At 36.0% G+C, this 20482-nt stretch overlaps 1 protein-coding gene across 2 annotated transcripts in view; it reads right to left on the bottom strand.

Annotated features, from left to right (window-relative positions):
- Positions 1–19643, bottom strand: part of LOC112045352 (trichohyalin) — a 33474-nt gene extending 13831 nt beyond the window's left edge. Inside the window, exons 1-3 of one of the 2 annotated variants that reach the window (XM_024081503.2) lie at positions 19547–19643; positions 19316–19492; positions 16493–16645 (exon numbers count right to left, since the gene is read on the bottom strand). In XM_024081503.2, coding sequence (XP_023937271.2) covers positions 16493–16645; positions 19316–19411 — 249 coding nt within the window. In that variant the 5' untranslated portion in view covers positions 19412–19492; positions 19547–19643. Of the gene's footprint in view, positions 1–3760; positions 3999–16492; positions 16646–19315; positions 19493–19546 lie in introns of those variants that run through there. The other variant, XM_024081511.2, reaches the window with a different exon arrangement.
- Between the last annotated feature and the right edge of the window lie 839 nt (positions 19644–20482).

The raw sequence follows: 20482 nt of genomic DNA, 5'->3' as shown, positions 1-20482 counted from the left end.
CCGCCGTCCGTGTAATTGAGGTGTACCTAACCGTGTGATATATCAGGAGGCGACACGTTATTGGAATATCTCTTGTAATAATCTATATGATATATCAGAGATTCACTTACTTTTAATGATTTATATTAGACCTGGGTATGCCTTGTACCTACATCAGTTTTTCAAATAACCTCGACAAATCACAGATTTTTCAAGGATTAAAAGTATCGAGGTTAAAGTTTACCAGGCCTATTTATCCATATTCCAGAGTTATAAAACTTTCGCGTTAATGATAGGATTAGTTGGGATTGTAAAGTAGGTAGCTTATATTGATGATTAAATAGTACGTTTCACAACAGATTTTTCCGGAATTAAAACTATCGAAGTAAAAGTTTCCCGGGCTTATCTGTTCATCTCTATTCTAAAGTTATATAACTTTAGCACTTATAATATTAGTAGGATTAGTTGTGATTGTAAAGTCATATCTAGTCTCGCTAAAACTCGAGAACGGCTGAACGGATTACATGGAAGGTTTAAAAGGTGAGAAAAAACAGAATAATTGCCGGGAAAACCATAAAAATAACAGTTTTCTATTTCCCATACAAACGTTTAAGAGTCAAGGGGTAGGGGTAGGAGTAGGGGTAGGGTACTTAGGGTATTGCACATCAGTCAAAGCGAAGCTTGACCGGGTCCGCTAGTTGATGATAAATAGTAGCTTCCTAACAGACTCAGCCTATACTTCGACTAAAATACCAATAAAACAATCTAGTACTATTCTTCTTACTTTGAACGTAATCAATACAATGTACATTAGTCTTTACAACAACTCAATTAAGTAATTAACGCGTCACTCCGGCACGTAGCTAATCATGCGAACTAATTGATTCAGTTTTTTTTCGAGATCGCCACAGAAGCGGTACCACAATTAACGCTCTTTTAATCAATGCATTAGCATTACTATCAATTTGTCGTAGTAATTTCTACTATGACTGACTGCTGTGCCGTACCTACAAATTATATGAAAACTTAGATTTTGGTTAAATAGATTTACCAGTTTCAGTTCACTCATCATCATCATCATCATCATCGAGCTCGAGACTCCTCTCAGAATGAGTGAGTTTAGGCCAAAGTTGTCCACCACGCTGGCCCAATGCGGATTCTCAGACACACACAGAGAATTGAAAAAAGTTCAGGTTTCCTCACGATGTTTTTCCTTCACCGTTTGAGACACGTGATATTTAATTTCTTAAAATGGACACAACTGAAAAACTGGAGGTGCATGTTTCGGCCGGATTCGAGCCCACACCCTCAGGAATCGGAGGCAGAGGTCATATCCACTGGGCTATGACGGCTCATATTATAGTACCTACACCTAATCATAAGATGTGTTTCTATAAATTGAAAATCTAGATTAACAATATAAATTGTCTGACGAACAGTTACATAAACAACTTTAACTCTCATTTAGGAGTTTTTAACCGGATGTAGGGAGCCCTAAATATAGCTGCAGTACGTTCCAAAAGAACAAAGCCAATTTCCACACAATCGCCAGACGCCGTCGCAACCAATGGCCCAGAATCTGAACGATTTACATACTCAGCCCTCGATACCATCAACGAAACAATACGTCCACTTACGTGTGAAGTAACAACCGTGCAGTTATATAAAACATTTAGCCTGAATAACTGAACTTCTTCACATTTTAACTAGCTTTGCCGCGTAGAACTCGTCGTATTTTGTCGTAAAGAATGTTTGCGCTAGCCTATTCCACTCTCCGTGTTAAGGTGTTTTTTGGTACTTGGTAGTGGTAAAAGGTAGTATTCGTTACGAAGTCACGAAAGCAATCACCACCACCAAACCGCATTATAGGAGTGTGATGTATAAACTCACATGAGGATGATGAAGACCTACGTGTGATGGATTTATTACGAGTAAGTCCAAACCACATGGAGACGCGTAGAAATAAAACACGTAATTTGTAGAGGAGATATGTGAATGCTTCAAGCGTTAAGAGTGAAGTGCGTAATTGCTATAGGTTACCTAACAATTCTCAATACTATGCCTAACTTAAAAATAGGCTGATAGTGATGATGATAGTGATTTGAGGTCGAAGTCAAGAACTAAACTAAACTTCTTATTTAGTCGTATTTAAAAAAAGCTTTTGTTTAAGTCACTCTATAACTCGAAAACGGCTTGATCGTTTAAAAATAATTTTCATTTCAATATGCTTAAGGCTCGTTAAATGACAAAATAAAACCTGAAAATAAACTATAGTCAAATAGGTAACTTTATGAGAGTTTCCAATCCATCAATTAGGTGACGAAGTCATCCGGTAAATATAAATAATTAAAACATCCGTTTCACGCGACACAATTTCCTGAACGCTTTGCATCGATTTCGTTAATAAATGTAATAAATATGGGGAAGATTAAGGCGTTCCACTTTCCCGTCTGCGGGTTGTTACTTGTTATTAAATGATACGCCGCACGCGACATGTAAATCAGTGGGCTATGGATTATGGGTCACTGTGGTTAATATACACACAATATTCGGGACATACAGTTTGGTACATTTATGTTTATTAAATTATATCATCTATCAAACAATATTATAATATTTTGTAGAGCATCCTACATCTTCGGCTATATTTAACCCTTGACACAAAAAGAGCGTTGTAAATCTTTATAGATTCTAATTTGTCTATAGATCTAATTTCTCTTCTGTCTATAGATTGCTACCGTTTTATTTTATTTTTTTGTTCTATTATGTTGTTTGTTTTGTACTCTTGTTTACTTGTCTTAAGTCTTGTTGCCAACTCCCTAAATTGTGTATGTACGATCTTTCTATGGAAACTTAATAGGCTTAAGTGTTTCTTAATGTGTAAATTATTGTTTTTATGTCAATGCTGTTTGTTTCCTAAATAAATAAAAAAAAAAAGACAAAAAATGAAAAATGTCTGTGGCACCATAGCTCCCAAACGGATGAAGCGATTTTTTTTTTTTTTTATATTAAAGGTGACTTATGTGTGAGTATGTCTGACAATATGATTGATGAAAATCGGTTGAGCTGTTTAAGAGTTCTGTGGTGTGAAAGTGGGGAAGAATAACCGAATGTATGCAAATATACTCGAGTGCGCTCTCAAATTAAAGCGCACTGAAAGAGAATATTGATGACTTGATCGAGAGTGTTTTAAGCTTTGTTTGATGGGAAATTTGGGACATGGAAATCCGATTGTTTATATTGGAATGAAGATAAATATTTTTTTTGATCCGATTCACATATGATGATATAAAGAATTTCTGGCATAAAAGTCTTTATTCTAGATAAGTTCATGACCTTCGGGGATTTTTCACGATTTTAATTTTATGTTATTCATGTAGTTAAATTTGTTTTACACTTCTGCGTGAGAAATCATAAAAAATTAATGAACAGATTTTCAATTTTAAAACTTCCAAAAATGATTTTTGTAAGTATGAGTGTACCTATGTTACAAAAGGAAAATAGATTCAGGCTGGGTATTTACCTAATTATCCTTTTATAAAAAACCTCGCGGTTTCACCCGCGTAGTTCCTGTTCCCGTGTTTAAACGGAGGTGAAATACAACCTATTACTCGGTGATAATGTTGCAATCTAATGGTGAATTTTTTTTCAAACCGGTAGAGTTATTTTCGCGTCAATTCTTATAAAATAAACAAACTGTTCTTCTTCTTTATAATATTGGTTTAGATCAATCTCAATTTGCCCAACATACAGTTTTAAGGATAACACTTGCAATACTTACCCCGTTCATACAATCCTCTTTTTACTATCCTAGAGACTTATTCCCCAATATTCCACTAACATGAAACACACAAACACCGCTCTATACCCGCACATATATGATCTTAAACATGGATGACGTCATTTCACACAACATACGAAATAAGAAATAGGTACTGCGACACTACGGTAAACTTGGCATTGTGCGATCATAGACTATACAGTTAGTAGTAAGGATGTAGGTACATCCGTCGGTTAGGACATCGCGACGTTTACTGAACGCTGAAAGTCTACGGTACAGTGGTCGTAGTAGGCTAAGGGCCACTGCACACTACCGACACGGCAGAGTAACAAAATAAAACGATGGATATTATTTCTCAGGCAATTCTTCAAGTAGATAATCACTTTATTTGTTTGTATAAAAGCAAAAATTTAAGAGCTGTTATCACAAAAAATATTGTACTTAAAAAGAATTCCGGTAACGCATTTTGACTTTGGCACTCAAAATGAGTTACTAGATACTGGAATCTAAACAACATAACAAAAGACTAATGTACAGAGACGAATATCTTAGTATACTAAGTATAAATACGAAAATATCCTGAAATATTTGACTTATCATTTACTCTATTCCACATAATGTATGTAATATTTTCAATGTCTAATCTAACACAGACGTAACAAACATAACAAATATATATACAGGTTTACTTACGTGTTAATAATACACAGTTTAGGTAATAATTTTCTTGTTAATGTTTATTTTAATCACAGGTATAGGTAAACATTTGAATATTTTATATCGCTTATTCCGCTCGGTCTGCGTTGACCTTTCAGGTTATTCTTACTAAGGGAAGCTTTGTCGCTTTATTCTCTGCCCTTTACAAAGTTCAAAGCAAATAATCATTACAGGTGTTTTCTTTTTCAGAAGCTTGTTACACAATTCAAGACAACATGCGAGATAAAAACATGGCTTTAAAGCTTCTTTTGTACGGTGATACCATTGTAGTACGATAAAAAGCTTTACTTATTAATCTAGATTAATTTTCAATTCTACGGTGTAAAAAGTTTATTTATTTATTTATTCGTCAACACTGTAATTGCTATACTCTATGTACTGTACTATAATAGTATTTCCAAGACATGGAAACAATACCATTGCTGTATTAACATTATAAGTGTGAACGCTCCCTAATATTAGGGAGTTTTACTTGCCAGTCGCACCTAATCGTAAGTTATTTTTAGTATTTAATTGATTATTAATTGATTATAAAACACGGCTAAAACTCACGTGATATTAGGTCGGAGTATGCCTGACTAGTTTAGAACCCATACGGGGCCCTTAGTCATGAGCTGGTTCTTGCATCGCGGCACGATCCAATTAAATTCTAAAATAGTTATTGTTAGTATTAATTTAGAATTTGAATTTCATTTAGGAATTGAATACTTAGCATATTCATTGTTGTACTGTATCTAGATATATGTATGAGAAACCGGAGTTTGTATCACGCTTTATGAATTTCTTTTTCTTTTGGACGGCTTACCTTCATCTAAATTCCATTCCTCGTCGCTGGTACCTACTAAAGGAATTACTATCGGCGACAACATGTAACTTCCTAACTATCCTTATATGAACTAAAAGAGTTGTCTTTAGAATATTTGACTGATTGTTTGTTTAAGATTCAAAATCAATTGAATCGATTATCATGTTGTTTTCGGGGATAGATTAAGCTAATCTTGGAGAATTGAAATCGGACACAAAGATTACATTTCTAAATATTCGCGGACAAAGTCGTGGTACCTATATAATATTGAATTGCGTAACTCTTCCTAAAATAGAATAATTTAACTAAACAAAAAGCTAGCCCGCATTGTTAATTATAAGTTGTAGACAGTCTAGTTCTAATGTGCTTAAGAACCTGTTGGCATTTTATAAAGGCTGAAAGTTTGTCAGCTCATGCTCCCATCATTATCAGCCTATTTTAACGGTCCATTAAAGGGCCAAACTAAAGGGCCAAACCAAGGGCTTAGGGTGATAATATTTAACATTACATTAACTCTCTAAGATGGTCATCTGACCATCTGTTAATCGTAATGGCAGGGACCGATGGATTAACGTGCTTTACTGCATAGCACGACCCAGGACTCGAATACTGTATTGCGTAATTCAAAGCAACATTGGCTAATCAGGAATCACGGAACCAACAAGGCAGTCCGCTCTAATATATTTTCTCACTTTCTTAACACAATATACATTTCAGTCGGATAAAGCCGCGTACAGTAGCTAGTTTATAATTAAGAAGATCTCGCTACAACCCGATTAAGATATCTCGAATGGCGGTGAAACAGAGTGGAAAATATTTCAGTTTATACTAATAAAGCAATTAATAGTGCTACAATATGAATAATTTGCCGTATTACGATTGCATGGAAATTAGCAATGGCCTGTTATTAAAAAAATATTTAAACTAGGTACCTGTGTAGTGTGAATTTCTGTTTCTAATGCTGTGCTCCAACCGGCTTTGCGATCTATGAATTTCAGATCATTAATTCTAATACTCTGCCGTGCTGTGTTTTGCATTAGCCAGTCAATTCACTAACTTTGACGTAAGTTAACTAATAGAATTAACATCAAATCAATAACAACCGCATTTTCGTATTCTGTAAAGCGCATTAGTCAACAAAAATCACAATGTCAACTGGGAAATGTCATCTATGTACTTTATGATATTGACAACCTCGATTAACGTTCCGAAGGACGTCCTAAAGTATGGGAAGCATAGGCTCGATATCGACTCATATTCAGCTCACTGCTGAGCTCGAGTCTCCTTTCAGAATGAGAGGGGTTAGGCCACCACGTTGGCAGACTCCACACACGCAGATGCCTGGTGCATTCCCTGGACCGAATTCCACACCCTCTGGAATCGGAGGCAGAGGTCATATCCACTGGGCTACCACGTATCTCTCACGTATCAAGTATTCACGTATTCACGTAGCATAGGCCCAATGGAATGTAATTCACTCATAGCCGCCGATGGGACAGTGAGCATACACCTCAACGTTCATACATTTTCATAACTGTTATTACATAAAGTCTACTTCCTTATCTCCGCCACATCAATATTATGGTCAGGTAAGCGGCCAGTGCCGGACAGGTAAACAACTACCTGATTACAAAAGATCATTAAATTGCCGATTACGTTTTTTGACGTAATGGGTAATATCTATTCGTAACTACTTACCATCATTACTTGTGAGCCTTATTATATTTATTACTAGCGGACACCCGCGAGAAAATCGATGTAAAATTTCATTGGACGTGACCATTTCTAGAAAATAAATTGGTATAGTTATCCTTAAAAGACAGATACTCGTACGACATCACGGACCGTTTTGTAGACATTTGAAAGAGGAATATCCGACCATTCATTGTTTTAGTTTTTCGAGAGAAAATAATCTATTTGTAAATATGACTTATATTTTTCTTCCCCTTTTGATTTCCTATTAGATAGACAAATTGTGTTACTCAAAAGTGTAGGTCATTGAAATAGTCTAACGGACGGGAGATCGAATCTTTAACCTCTGTGTTGTGAGTCCCTATTAAGGCTTCAAAAGGCATCATCATCAGCCTATTTGGGACATTCTCACATTTGGGCCGCTCTCCTTTTAGGATAGGATAGTTGGAACTAAGACCCACTACGCTACTCCAACATAGTTAGACAGGTTTATGGTGATAACTAGGTATTTAGAAGAAGACTTATAATGTTTTCCGAAACACGGCGGTGTACCATGTAACACCACCAACACCCCATACTGCTCAAGAATTTTTCCCAAGGTATCAGCAGCGAGGAGTCTAAGCAACCCGATTCCTAGCGGCTTACCTTTTTAAAATCCATAATCCTCGTACATATTGGTTATCGTAATTTATTTTATACGCTCAAAATAGGTATAATAATATTAGCCTTCTATTTCTTTTTTTTTCGGGGGGGAAATCTCTTTCTGAGATACCCGACTTACCCCAGTAAGTCGGGTAACAAGGCGGGTTATGTGAAATTTACCACTAAAACCCCCTCGGTGGCCACCCTCAACGCATTTTCGTAGGCCCCGGGACCTCACTTAAACTCGCCGGTGCAATTAGCCTTCTCTACTGCAGGATATAATCCTAAGCACACTAACGAGGTAGTTCATAATCATACAGTTGTATCATCAACAGCCTGACGCCTGTATTCGTCCACTGCTGGACATATTCCTTTCCGAGAGCGTGCCACCACACACGATCCTCCGCCTTCTATGTATATGTATAATAAATCCTAAATATACTAGTCATCGGGAATCAAACTGGTTACAGTCAGCGCATGCCACAGAGCACAGAGGTAGAAAAGGCCACTCAGAGTTAAGTAGGTAATTAATTATCGTTTTGGGGGACTAATCAATAATATCTAGGCGCGTACAGGCGTTTAGGGAGTGTAGTTATAGGGTTGGGCCTTGCCATCAACATTATAGTCTGCATTAGCTAAATTATACCCCCGGCACGCCCTTTAGGCTAGCTTGAACAAATATTAGGTTAAATACGTATATTTTTAGGTCAGGTCTTTACCTACTTAATGCGTTAAGAGCTTACTTAGTCCATGCCTACTTAAAATAAGCAAGTTATTTTTCTTATATAAAATCAAGTTAAATCAAAATATATTAATGCGACATGGTTACAATAAATACTACTAATATCATAAACGCGAAAGTTTGTATGGATGTTACTCTTTAACGCCGCAACTACTAAACCGATTTGGCTGAAATTTAAAACGAAGATAGATTATATCCTTGATTAACACATAGGCTACTTTTCATCACGGAAAAATCCTTGGTTCTTACAAGATTAGTGTATTCGACGCAATGAAATCACGGACAACCGCTAGTATATATATAGTAAAGTAGATATTTTGATCCGGACAGTACAAAAGAAATAACAAAAATAAGTTAATTCTGTATATAATTCATTAAACTCATAGTTAGTTGTGTACCTATAAAGCAATATAGATTCACTTATAAATATCGTTAGATAATTGAAAAACTGACTCACAGGCGCATCACAAGTTCCGTCCATTTTCAAAGCAAATTTTCCTCAATTAAATTAACGTGAGCACGACTTAAACACTCGTTTATTTTTAAAATAAATACATTTTATATGCAATTTTGTACGATTTGCATAGAGACTACGACCGTCGCTTCAACTGTATCAATTTTGCGACTCCTACACAACTCTGTAAATCTGGTAATGGCATAACCAAAACTGTTAAATCTTTAATAATAATAATTTCAATCTCTTTTTGTAAATAACAAAGAGTTGTTGTTCGTTAGACTCACTAAAACTCCATTTAATATTTGTTTTTCTTTGGTGTGTTTGCACTTTGTTGCGTTAATTTATACGTCGTGTCATAACTCATACATGTCAAGTTAACACTGGTGAAATTATACGAGAAAATTAATCGTTTAGATGCGATTTAGATGTGCATTATAATCTATTGTATAGATTATGTCTTTAGAGAGTTTCTCCTGTGGAGGTGTTGTTCTTTTGTGAAGGATTTTTCTACACTTAATTTAACTGCTTACTCGTAGTTCTGTCAATTAATAGTATATAAATAGTTTCTATTGAAAGATTTAATTAGACGTAATCGACAAAAAACAGAGAATGTAAATGTAATGTAAGAACCAGAAAATGTAAGTATAGGAACTACGATCATTTCAAAAATGACCACCATTGAACTTCCTTCACTACTAATTGTGTAGATGAATCTAATTGCAATAAATCCTGAGCAATTAAAACAATAGGTACGGAATATCTTTTAAGAATAACCATTACATCATGGATTGCGGATAAATTGTTTTTGCAACGCGGTTGAAATAAATTATACTACAGAGATTATTATAAATGCTATTCAGATTTTGTTATATTTTGAAATATTATTATGCATCTTTTTCTCATACCTCGAAACAAAGTAAATAACTACGTTGTCAATATATAAAGAGACAAGTTAAACTAATAAGCACCTGTGAGTAAACAAATAAATTTTGGTTGAACCGATCAAGCTAAACTTGGTGAATTTTTAAGTAAAATAGGATCGGAGATGGCCTACACTAAAATGGTCTAAAATAAGACACGCTTGCCTAAAAGATTTCCCTCTTGCTTTAAAGTTACCAAAGTTACCTAACTTGGGAAACGTACCTATAGACTTCGGAAGGCCTTAGTCGTATACATGACAAAAGATGACGCAAAACATTTTGTATGAATTTTATAGAGACACATCAACAACATAGAGATTAAAATCCATCAAGTTACCAAAGTTACCTAACTTGCGAAATGTATAGACTTCGGAAGGTCCTAGCCGTATACATGACAAAGGATCACGCAAAACATTTTGTACGAGTTCTATAGAGACACAAACAACATAGAAATTAAAATCCATCAAGTTACCAAAGTTACCTAACTTGGGAAAAATATAGACTTCGGAAGGTCCTAGCCGTATACATGAATAAGGATCACGCAAAACAATTTGTACGAGTTCTATAGAGAAACACTATAATATATAAATACCATAAATATGAAAACCCATCCAATGTCTTGCAGTGCGGTGGTAAAAAGGAAGTACTACATCTAACAGTTCCTGGACTCTCTCCGAAATACATATTAAGAGAAATTGTATCTAGTTCCGAATTTTTTATACTGTATAATTTCTATCCAATTTAGTTTAATCATAACAAGGTTCTTCCATTAATTGTTCCCGATGGTGTACAATCCATATAATTTTTCACACGACTGTACATGGGCGTAAACTAAAATCAGTTGCGAAGCGAGACTGCTTCAATCAGCCCACTCATCTTTCAATAATATGATTTTTTTCTTTATGATATATTCTCGTAAGTAGGCTTGACTGTAATTACGTCTGATGGTAAGTGTTGATGAAGCAATCTTTAATTGATCGCACTTGTCTATAGACATCCACACTGTATGAAGTAGGCAAAAGTAAGCTAGGCATTAAGGACATATCTCGTGAAGAGACAAAGACATTGTGGATCAATAGCAGAGGAGTTGAAATATCGTTTTCAGGCTCTCCCGTCCCAACTGCAAACGCAACGAAAGAGAAAGCGATATTTTAATTTCTGCCGCTATTGGTCGACTACTGTCTTTTTTGTCTCGAGGTAGGTACTGTTTACTACGCGAGGTATCTAGAGGTACTTCGCGCAACTTGGGCTTACAGCAAGGACATTCCAGATCTCTGCAGTGCTTATGAGGATAGAGTTCTAAACAAAACCACTTAATTATGATCTATACTAATATTATAAAGAGGTAAAGTTTGTTAGGTTAGGTTAGGTTCTACTGAACCGATTTTGAAAATTATTTTACCATTAGAAAGTAGCTTTTTTTGTTAGTTTTATATGCTATATTTTATTATACAGTTTCCCCACGAGATCGGGATCTACGTGGGAGAAACCCTGGCGTTTGCTATAGACACCGCAAAAAAATAAAACAGTATGAAAATTTACCTAAAGGCCAGAAACATAGCGGCGTATTAAAATATGTATAGTAGGTCAGAATGATACAATCATAGTATTATTATGTGTTTAAGGTATGAACTTGGCTGCAGCCTTGAGTAGAACAATACGTGATTATAATATGAACCTAAATGAATACCTAGCTCGTAGCTACGCTCCAACGCTTTTTAGTCTGATGAATGTTCTTTTTGCGAAACACTAAAACGTTTTAAAAATCCCTTTCATTTTGTCAGAGAACTGGTTTTGACTTACTTGCAAAAACGAATTTGGATCATGGAGAGATTTGAAAGGTTTTTCATTTCACCTTCGTCAGTAAAAGTGATAAAGTGAAAAAGACAGGGCAGACAGACAGAAAGACAGAAAACGTAGAAAAAGAATATGTTTTTGCAACAAAATTAGTTTCAAAAGTGCTGGAAAACTAAGCCTTCTTGAAGTAAAAGTTTTTTTTTAATCTTAAGGTGATAAAATTAAAAAAATAAGACAGGAGAGACAGACAGAAAGACAGGAAACGTAGAAACAGAATATTTATTGTATTACAATTAGTTTCAAAAGTGCTGGAAAACTAAGCCTTCTTGAAATAAAACTTTGATTTTTTAGGACTTTCAAGTAAGTACTTAGTTTTTTTTTAAAGTAAGAAAACTAATAATAGTAAAGTAAGATAAGGGTGCTCATCTACGATCGAAACAAAATATACTTGTATTATATCTAAAACCCACCCAAGTTCCCAAGGATAGTTTACGTGGACGGCTCTTAAATCAACCCCTAGTTGACGCGATATTGATCAGCTGATAGAATAAATGCATAAGCCTGCCCCGAGGGAGCGCCTCCTCCCACAGGAGGGGGGATGCAGTACTCCGAACATGCGCATTGCTGTAATAAATTCATCCCCTACTACATTACTACAAGGTATTAATTTACTATCAGTTGCCGGCGACTTTGGTAAACTTGTATAACATACAATTAATTTCTAATGACCTCTCCTAGAAGGGAATACTGATGATGATTATTATAAAAACTCTCATTTATTAATTTCTCCTTTTTTAATTTTTATCAATGAAATTCATCATCATCATCATCATTATCAATTCATATTCGGCACACTGCTGAGCTCGAGTCTCCTCTCAGGATGAGAGGGGTTAGGCCAATAGTCCACCACGCTGGCAAAATACGGATTGGCAGACTTCACATACGCAGATAATTAAGAAAATTCTCAGAGGTTACCGCACGATGTTTTTCTTCACCGTTTGAGAAACGTGATATTTAATTTCTTAAAATGCACCCAACTGAAAAGTTGGAATGCACCTCCAACTTCGGACCGGATTCGAACCTACGTCCTCCTATCATGGCAATGTAATTCATACAAAATATAATATTTATACCCTCCCAATGCGGGACATTTGAGTGCCCAAGCAATCGGTGGTCAGGGTTTCAGAGTGAGGAACCTCCACACAATACGCGCCGTCTCAAGAATCACTGCCTTCTGTACCCGATCCTTGGTCCAACAGTTAAGCGAAAGCTTCTTAAGGTGTTCGTCGAAGCTTTCCGCTATAAGACCATTGACTGAAATAACTATCGGAACAATAATAGTCGACTCAATATTCCACATGGCGGTAATCTCGTGAACACGGTCCAAGTATTTTGATACTTTTTCCTGTTCAGCTTTAATCATGATGATGATTATAGTATATATAACTTACTATAATCATATAGTGTGGTGTAGTGATTATAGTAGTTACTATAATCTCTATAATCTACACCACACCACAGTAAATTGGAAATAATATTTCGACGGTGTATAAATAGACTATGGTTTTAATTGGAAAAGTTTAACGTACCAAGTTCCTTTGAGTTACCAAGAAATTTGCGAATAAACGCCATTTCAAGTAATTGAGTAACTTATGAAGGTCGTGGTAGGAATAAACTTTTGAACCATTCTGCATGCAGGGTTATGATGTATCTCGGTGTTCCATACAAATAATGAGTCGCTACATTTTTTTCATAGTATTTTTGTTTTTCCAATCATCTAACTTTGTGCTTTCAATGAAAAGATGGTCAGTTGAAACAATTTACTTGTGGTGGTCGAAAGTAGTGATGTTATTTTAATGAAAAAACCATTATTTACGTAATTTGGTTGAAATAATCATGTTAAATGATAGTGTTCCATACAAAAGATCACTGCCACTTAATGTAAAATGGCGTAGTCTACATCTATACTAATATTACAAAGAGCAAAGATTTGATTATTTGTTTGTTTGCATTGAATAAACTCTGAAGCTACTAAACCGATTTGAAAAATTCTTTCACTGTTGGGTAGCCACACTATCCCGAGTGCTATAGGCTATATTTTACCGCCGTATTCCTACAGGAACGAGTACCACGCGTGAGATACCTCGCGGCGTCTAGTAGTAATATAATAAACCCTGCTGATCATCAGATTCTTAGTAGATCAGTCAGTCAGTCGTGATCTTTCTCATCTAAACACGAGAATTATCTGCTTCAGTGATATATTTTGTGTAATAACACATATATTTTGTGTAATAACACAAAATATATTACTGAAGCAGATAACAATCATCATCATTAACAGCCGATGGACGTCCACTGCTGGACATAGGCCTCTTGCATGGATTTCCAAACAAAATAGTCTCAAGCCGCGAGCATCCAGCGGCTCCCTGCAACCCGCTTGATCAGAAATGAGGAGATCCACAGAACCAAAGTCACTGATATAACTCAGCGAGTCGCGAAGCTGAACTGGGCAATGGGCAGGCGACATAGTTCGAAGAGCCGATAGACGTTGGGGTCCCAAGATACTGGAATGGCGACCACGCACCGGAAAGCGCAGTTTTGGTCGACCCCCCACTAAGTAGACCAAAGACATCAAGATAACAATAGAATTGCAAAAAACAAGAGGTCATATTATTTAGTATAATCGCAAATCTGATGCACAATTGGACGCACGGAGGCGGATCGCACTAAACTGCTGTTAGGAGTACATTGATATGGCATTGACAATGACGACTTGTTGTAATAAATTCACAAAACGACAAAACGTATTAATATAATTAACATCATTCTTCAGCGTCTGTATTACGACCCAATACAGGAAAAAAATAAATGGGAATGCGCACATCTACAAGTTAGCCCTTGATTACAATCTTACTTGATGGTAAGTGTTGGTGAAATCTGAGATGGAAGCGGGTTAACTTGATAGGAGTGGCAAATCAATCAAAACTCATCAAAAAATGTCGTACTCAGGCTGTATGATCAACGATCATTGTCTGTCCCGTTTGGTACAGCCTGTGCGTTTAGGCACAAAATAAGGATGAATCAAAAATGTCGTAAGACGTTTTAGCAAACTTTTTTTGATAAAGTAATTTTATCATTATTAAAGTAGAATTATCGAGTTTTTTTTAGATACAAGTAAATTGGTGGGTGGTTAGGGTAGGGTATGGCTGAGGATGGGCATTTTCTTTTCAGAGTGAACCCAGTACAAGGACTTCATGATCTGAAGGTACATACCTAGACTTCATCATTATCAACCCATATTCGGCTCACTGCTCAGCTCGAGTCTCCTTTCAGAATAAGCGGATTCACACACTAAGAGAATTAAGAAAATTCTCTGGCATGCAGGTTACCTCACGATGTTTTTCCTTCGCCGTTTGAGACACGTGATATTTAATTTCTTAAAATGCACACAACAGAAAAGTTGCGAGGTGCATGCCCCAGACCGGTTTCAACCGCACACCCTACAGAATCGGAGGCAGAGGTCATATCCACTGGGCTATCACGGCTCTTACCTAGACTTAGTCTACTGGAAATAAGGAAAATGTTTACATCGTAACTTAAATATTTTATATGTTCAATGACATATGTATATGTTGGGTATAAGTTTCCTCATTTCTTCAATATACTCCCATATTGATGGTCGCGTGCCAGTAATTGTCTGAGCTATGGACAGGAATTGTCTTCAGTAAACACGGCACAGGTCGGTAATTGCTTAGGAAATCTGTTTTTACGAGCGCCTCGAGTAAACTTAGCATCTTTAATAATGAACGTTACGATGAAAATGTCCAGCAATGCTGACATTCGAGGAAACTTACTCACATGTCCGTGTTTTCTTTAGTATTTCTCGACTACGTCGTGTCGTATTATTTATTTTCTTTGTTATTGTTGATTCACCTGAACTAGGTCTTATTTTTAAAACGACGACAGCACGACATCATACTGGAACGCTAAATTGCTAGGCGTTACGTCTTTGCCAGTAGGGTGGTAACTAGCCACGGCCGAACCCTCCCACAGCCAGACCTGGACCAATTAAGAAAACCTCAAGCGGCCCGGCCGGGGATCGAACACAGGACCTCCGTCTTGTAAATCCACCGCGCATAGCACTGCGCCACGGAGGCCATCAAATTATCATCATCAGGCTACAACTGGGCCACAGGAACATTTGTAAGCCAACGCAAGGATACCAAAAGAGTCAACAACTCAAAGACTTATCTCTGGTGGTTATCTCAGATTCACTGTATCTATCCCCCGTAGATAAATCCAAATGGTAGTCGAGATAGTAGAGTACTTCCGACTCTTACAGTGGATAGGATGACACTCCACGGCAACCTTTTTCTGCCACCGCCTCTCTCTGTGACATCACAATCTTACAGAAGAACACGCTTTGTCCTGCCGCTCGTTTCTGGGTTTGTGTTCTCGGTTGGGCTAAATGCGATACTGAGTTTTTTCTAAGAAATTTTTAGTTACAAATTCTCAGCCCCGAGTTGGGAAGTTGGTGGTGTTACATCCCCGTGCCTCAGAGAGCAAGTTAAGCCATCTATCCTAGTCACTATCATTAACATCTGATAGTGGTTGTTTTTTTTAACAACAGTATTTTTAACGATTGAAGAAGAAAGGATACAATAAGGAACTTAAATTAACTTATCCCAATAACTATACAAATCATGCCCATGTGGAATGGTGGCCAGAATACTGGTTGCATTTCTGGTTTGGACAGCCAGGCTGATGTTTTGTGCAAAATAATGTGCCAGCCCTTCCGTCACCAGTCAAGGTAACTAACCGCAGTGAAATGATTCAAAGGAATTTAAAGTCGTTGTTAAAGAAATATTATTATCACTTTAAGGCTGCTGTTGAGGTAATATTAGGTACACAATTTTTCATTTATAGTCACTTTAAGCCTTTCTATAAATACTAAACTTACCCTTATATATCTCTCTAGATCAGGAGATATTTCATCTTTGTAGTGTATCTCTTTCTCAGGCGAGGCAACTTGTGGCACATTGTTCTCAGACAGGGCTCTGGGGCGACCGGCTCTCACTTTCGTTTCACTCTTTGAGATGTTGGTTTCTGCACTCTAAAACAATAACTTTATATCAAATCCTAATAGTGAAAACTAACAATTGAAATAGTATAGTAATTTAAAATTTCTGATAATAGTAAAAAATCACACTTCACATCACATCACACTAATATATAAATGCAAAAGTTTGCATGTAAGTGTGTATGTTTGTTCCTCCTTTGTCCAGCTGCTACTAAAGCGATTTGGCTGAAATTTGGAATGGAAATAGACTTACTAAAAAGATACTTTTCTTCCTGGAAAAATCCATGGTTCCCGCGAGATTTGTGAAAAACTGAATTCCACATGGACAAAGTCGCGGGTGTCTGCTAGTGGATAATAATAACTTGAGTATCATAATGAAACTTCCTATATTATGATTATGGGTTTAAATTAATAAAGCTTCACTTTGGCATTTCATGTTAGGAACCATTGTTTAATAGAAAGACCACAGAATTTTAAATTTGTTTTGCGCTCCGTCATAACATGCAATACAGTCTTATAAGATTTATAGCACCTGCCTGTGGCTCACCTTGAACCTTTGATTTAATATGTAACAAAAGATTTGTTGGTGATTATTTTTGACTCAGTGTGGGCGGTTGTTAAGGTCATACTAATGCAGTGAGTTCATATAATTATTGATATATATATATTTTTGTACATCTGATCCGGCTAGGCTGATTGGTCCAGGTCTGGCTAGTGGGAGGCTTCGGCCATAGCTAGTTACCACCTTACCGTCAAAGATGTGCCGCAAAGTGATTTAGTGTTCCGGTATGATGTCATGTAGAAATCAAAAGAGGTGTGGATTTCATCCTACTCCTAACAAGTTAGCTCACTTTCATCTTAGATTGCATCACCACATCATCAAGTGAGATTGTAGTCAAGAGCAACCTTGTAAGAAATTAAAAACAAAAATTAAAAATATCGCACTAGACTGGCACTAGATGTGTTTACATCATGTAAAGAAAAACAAGTCAAGTGCATGTCAGGTCATACACAGTGCGGTTCTGCAGTTGTATGTCACCAATGCCCACTTAGGCTGGTTTTAGAGTCACGTTGACCGCACACTGACCAGCGCTGATAGCTCTGCGCGAAGCGCGCCGACCATCGCACGCGCTGATAGCTACGCGTTATTCTGAAATGCTCCCAAACGAGTTCATTCATTTTGTATGTAAACGGTCAGTGTCTTGTCAGCGTGACTCTAAAACCATCCTTAGGTTTGTGGGTGTTGATTGCTCAACAACTCTTCCAATTTCTATTTCTATTTAGCTATAGGTTTCCTTTAAATTTAATTTAAAGGAAACATATAGTACATAATACAATGAGTCATCCAAATGTTCTGGCTTTAAAAGTGATTCACAGAACATACAAGTATCAGAGCAGGCTTCAAAGGAAGCATATTACTTAGACCTATTAATATACAAACAATGAGGGGATGTTCCTACTGGAAGTATCTCTCTGGATACACTTGAAAAGCAATTTCATCATAGATCTTACAAAAAAATAAACAATTTAATAAGCTACTCTGAAGTCAAAAGTCTATAAACAACTGTTTATGGCCAAGGTCACTTGATTCTTAACAAAAATGACCTCTTTCATACCTAATTTTTGAAATCAAGTCCCTGGCTGGTCCAATAGTTTGGGGACCCCAGATTTAGACAATATTTGGCATCAAGTATTTATACTATAATATTGGCAGGGGACAAGGCAATTGGGCAAAATCATGGGCAAGGTATTGGGAATTGTGAAACAGATTGGAGGAGGCCTTTGTTGTAAAGAATAATCAGACAATCTGAATAAAGGATCTTTAATAATAAAGGGGAAAGATATTGAATAAGCTCTGAACCTGCTGGTCTGATTTGAAAAATACTTTTGCCCAATGGAAAGATACATTATCAGGAAGTAACATATTCATTGGCGTATCTAGGATTATTACCTAGGGTGGGCCTGGCCCTGACATCATGTCTATTATTAGTATATTTGTATCATAGAATTCTAGGTATATCGGTAGCTCAGAATCCTAGGGTGGTCATTCAGGGATTCATCGCAGGTCCATTCTAGGTTGGGCACGGCTCACCCGGTCACCCCGCTATATACGCTTATGAACATATTATGCAATTTTTGTTCCTATATTCTCACAGAAAAGGAAACTAAGTAGCTGAAACTGTGATTATATTAGTTTTAAATAAACAGCTCCAGTATTATGATTTTTTACAGTTACCTGACAAAAATGTATTATATCTTTTATACAAAATTGTATTTTTTACACTTTATATGTAGATAAAAATAAAACTAAGACTTGTAACTAGAATTAATATTCTAAATATTCATACATTTTAGCTACTCAGTGTTTAGAGATAAGTAAGCAGTAACAGGTTTCTTTGAAATTATTAATACAGAGTTAAGCTAATATTTTCAATAACATATGAACTCAAATGACTTTAAAGTATCATTGTCAGTACCCAATATTTTTTAGTGAAAGTAGAAAAAAATGTAAACATTTACCGAGCAGTGGTAGTCTTGTTTTCATCTACGAAACTTTCAAGCCGTCAAATCAATAGGACGACAATCGCTGACTGAGACAAAACTGGACTGACGGAAAATCAATATAATTTTGATGTCAGAATTGGCGGCAACAGGTAGGTAAAATATTTCAGAAATAAAAGATATTATAGAAAATTATCTTACATTGTTACACGGCGAAAGGCCCAGAGAAGTTTTCTCTTGCTCTATCTCACACCTCTTCGCTGTAATTAGCCTTTCTAAATCGTCTGTTGATAACATTGTGGGAAGTCAGTTTTCCTTTTCGTATAATAGCGGGAAATGACCGCTTACGCTTTGTTATCGTGCCCAATATTTATTAAAGTAAAATATTATTCTTATAATTTAATTGTATTATTTATGTATTTAATAATTAAACACGTTAAAGTATTAAACGCTACACAATAATAGTTTTATTTCTTCCGATGTTCCAGATAATATTTTGATTAAACACTTTTAACTTTTAACCGCCTTTTCACAAGTCAAAATTTGAAAAATGAAAAATTCAACAGATAGATTATAAGCATAGAGTAGTATAATACAATTAAATTATAAGAATAATATTTTTTTTTAATAAAATGGCTTTTCACTTCTGGATTCTTGTTTGTTTAGAACCAAGTTTAAAAATGAATTCATGTGATATTGGACAGATTTTCAAGATATATTTAATTGATTACATCCAATAGTCTCTTTTTCAGAAGTTAAAACCGTTGAGAATTTTGTAATAATTTAAATTAATACATTGTTATAATTCTCAGACCAATTGTAACAAGACCTGCCTCGCTAGATGATACTCCGCTGTCAAAGATCAAGAATCTAATGCGTTTAAACCGTTTCTATAGAATCGAAGTTTCATTGCTGTAATCGTTTTTGTTGTTTATAGAGTTTCCTAAGAATGCTGGTATGTGAGTTTACCTCGTCCCCCTCAAACCACTACACACCAAGGAGCCGAAACTTCAGTCAAAGATTTTTGACATAGGAGAATATGTATGTCAAAAGTACTAGGTACCAGAGTTAGAATAATGCTCCGAATAATTATAAAGGTGAGTCGTACTGGCTAAAACACGTATTGAGTACTACTATTATTTTTGATTTTTATTTCTGTTTCTTCAAATATTTTAAATGTAAAGTAAAAAGTGTTTTATTAAACCTCGATTAATAAAAATTAAATCATATATGACTACTTTAGTATTTTAGTCGAACTATTTTATGATCTACCGCCCAAAAATCATACGTACTCGACTAAAATACTAAAGTAGTCCGAACTAGGCCTGTGATGTGTGTGTGTGATTTTTACACAGCCTAATAATCACA

The sequence above is a fragment of the Bicyclus anynana genome, chromosome 2 (assembly GCF_947172395.1).
Source record: "Bicyclus anynana chromosome 2, ilBicAnyn1.1, whole genome shotgun sequence".
In the NCBI taxonomy this organism is placed as follows: Eukaryota; Metazoa; Arthropoda; class Insecta; order Lepidoptera; family Nymphalidae; genus Bicyclus; species Bicyclus anynana.
The sequence above is the reverse complement of the archived record's forward strand: the minus strand, read 5'-3'. Positions and strand labels throughout refer to the sequence as shown.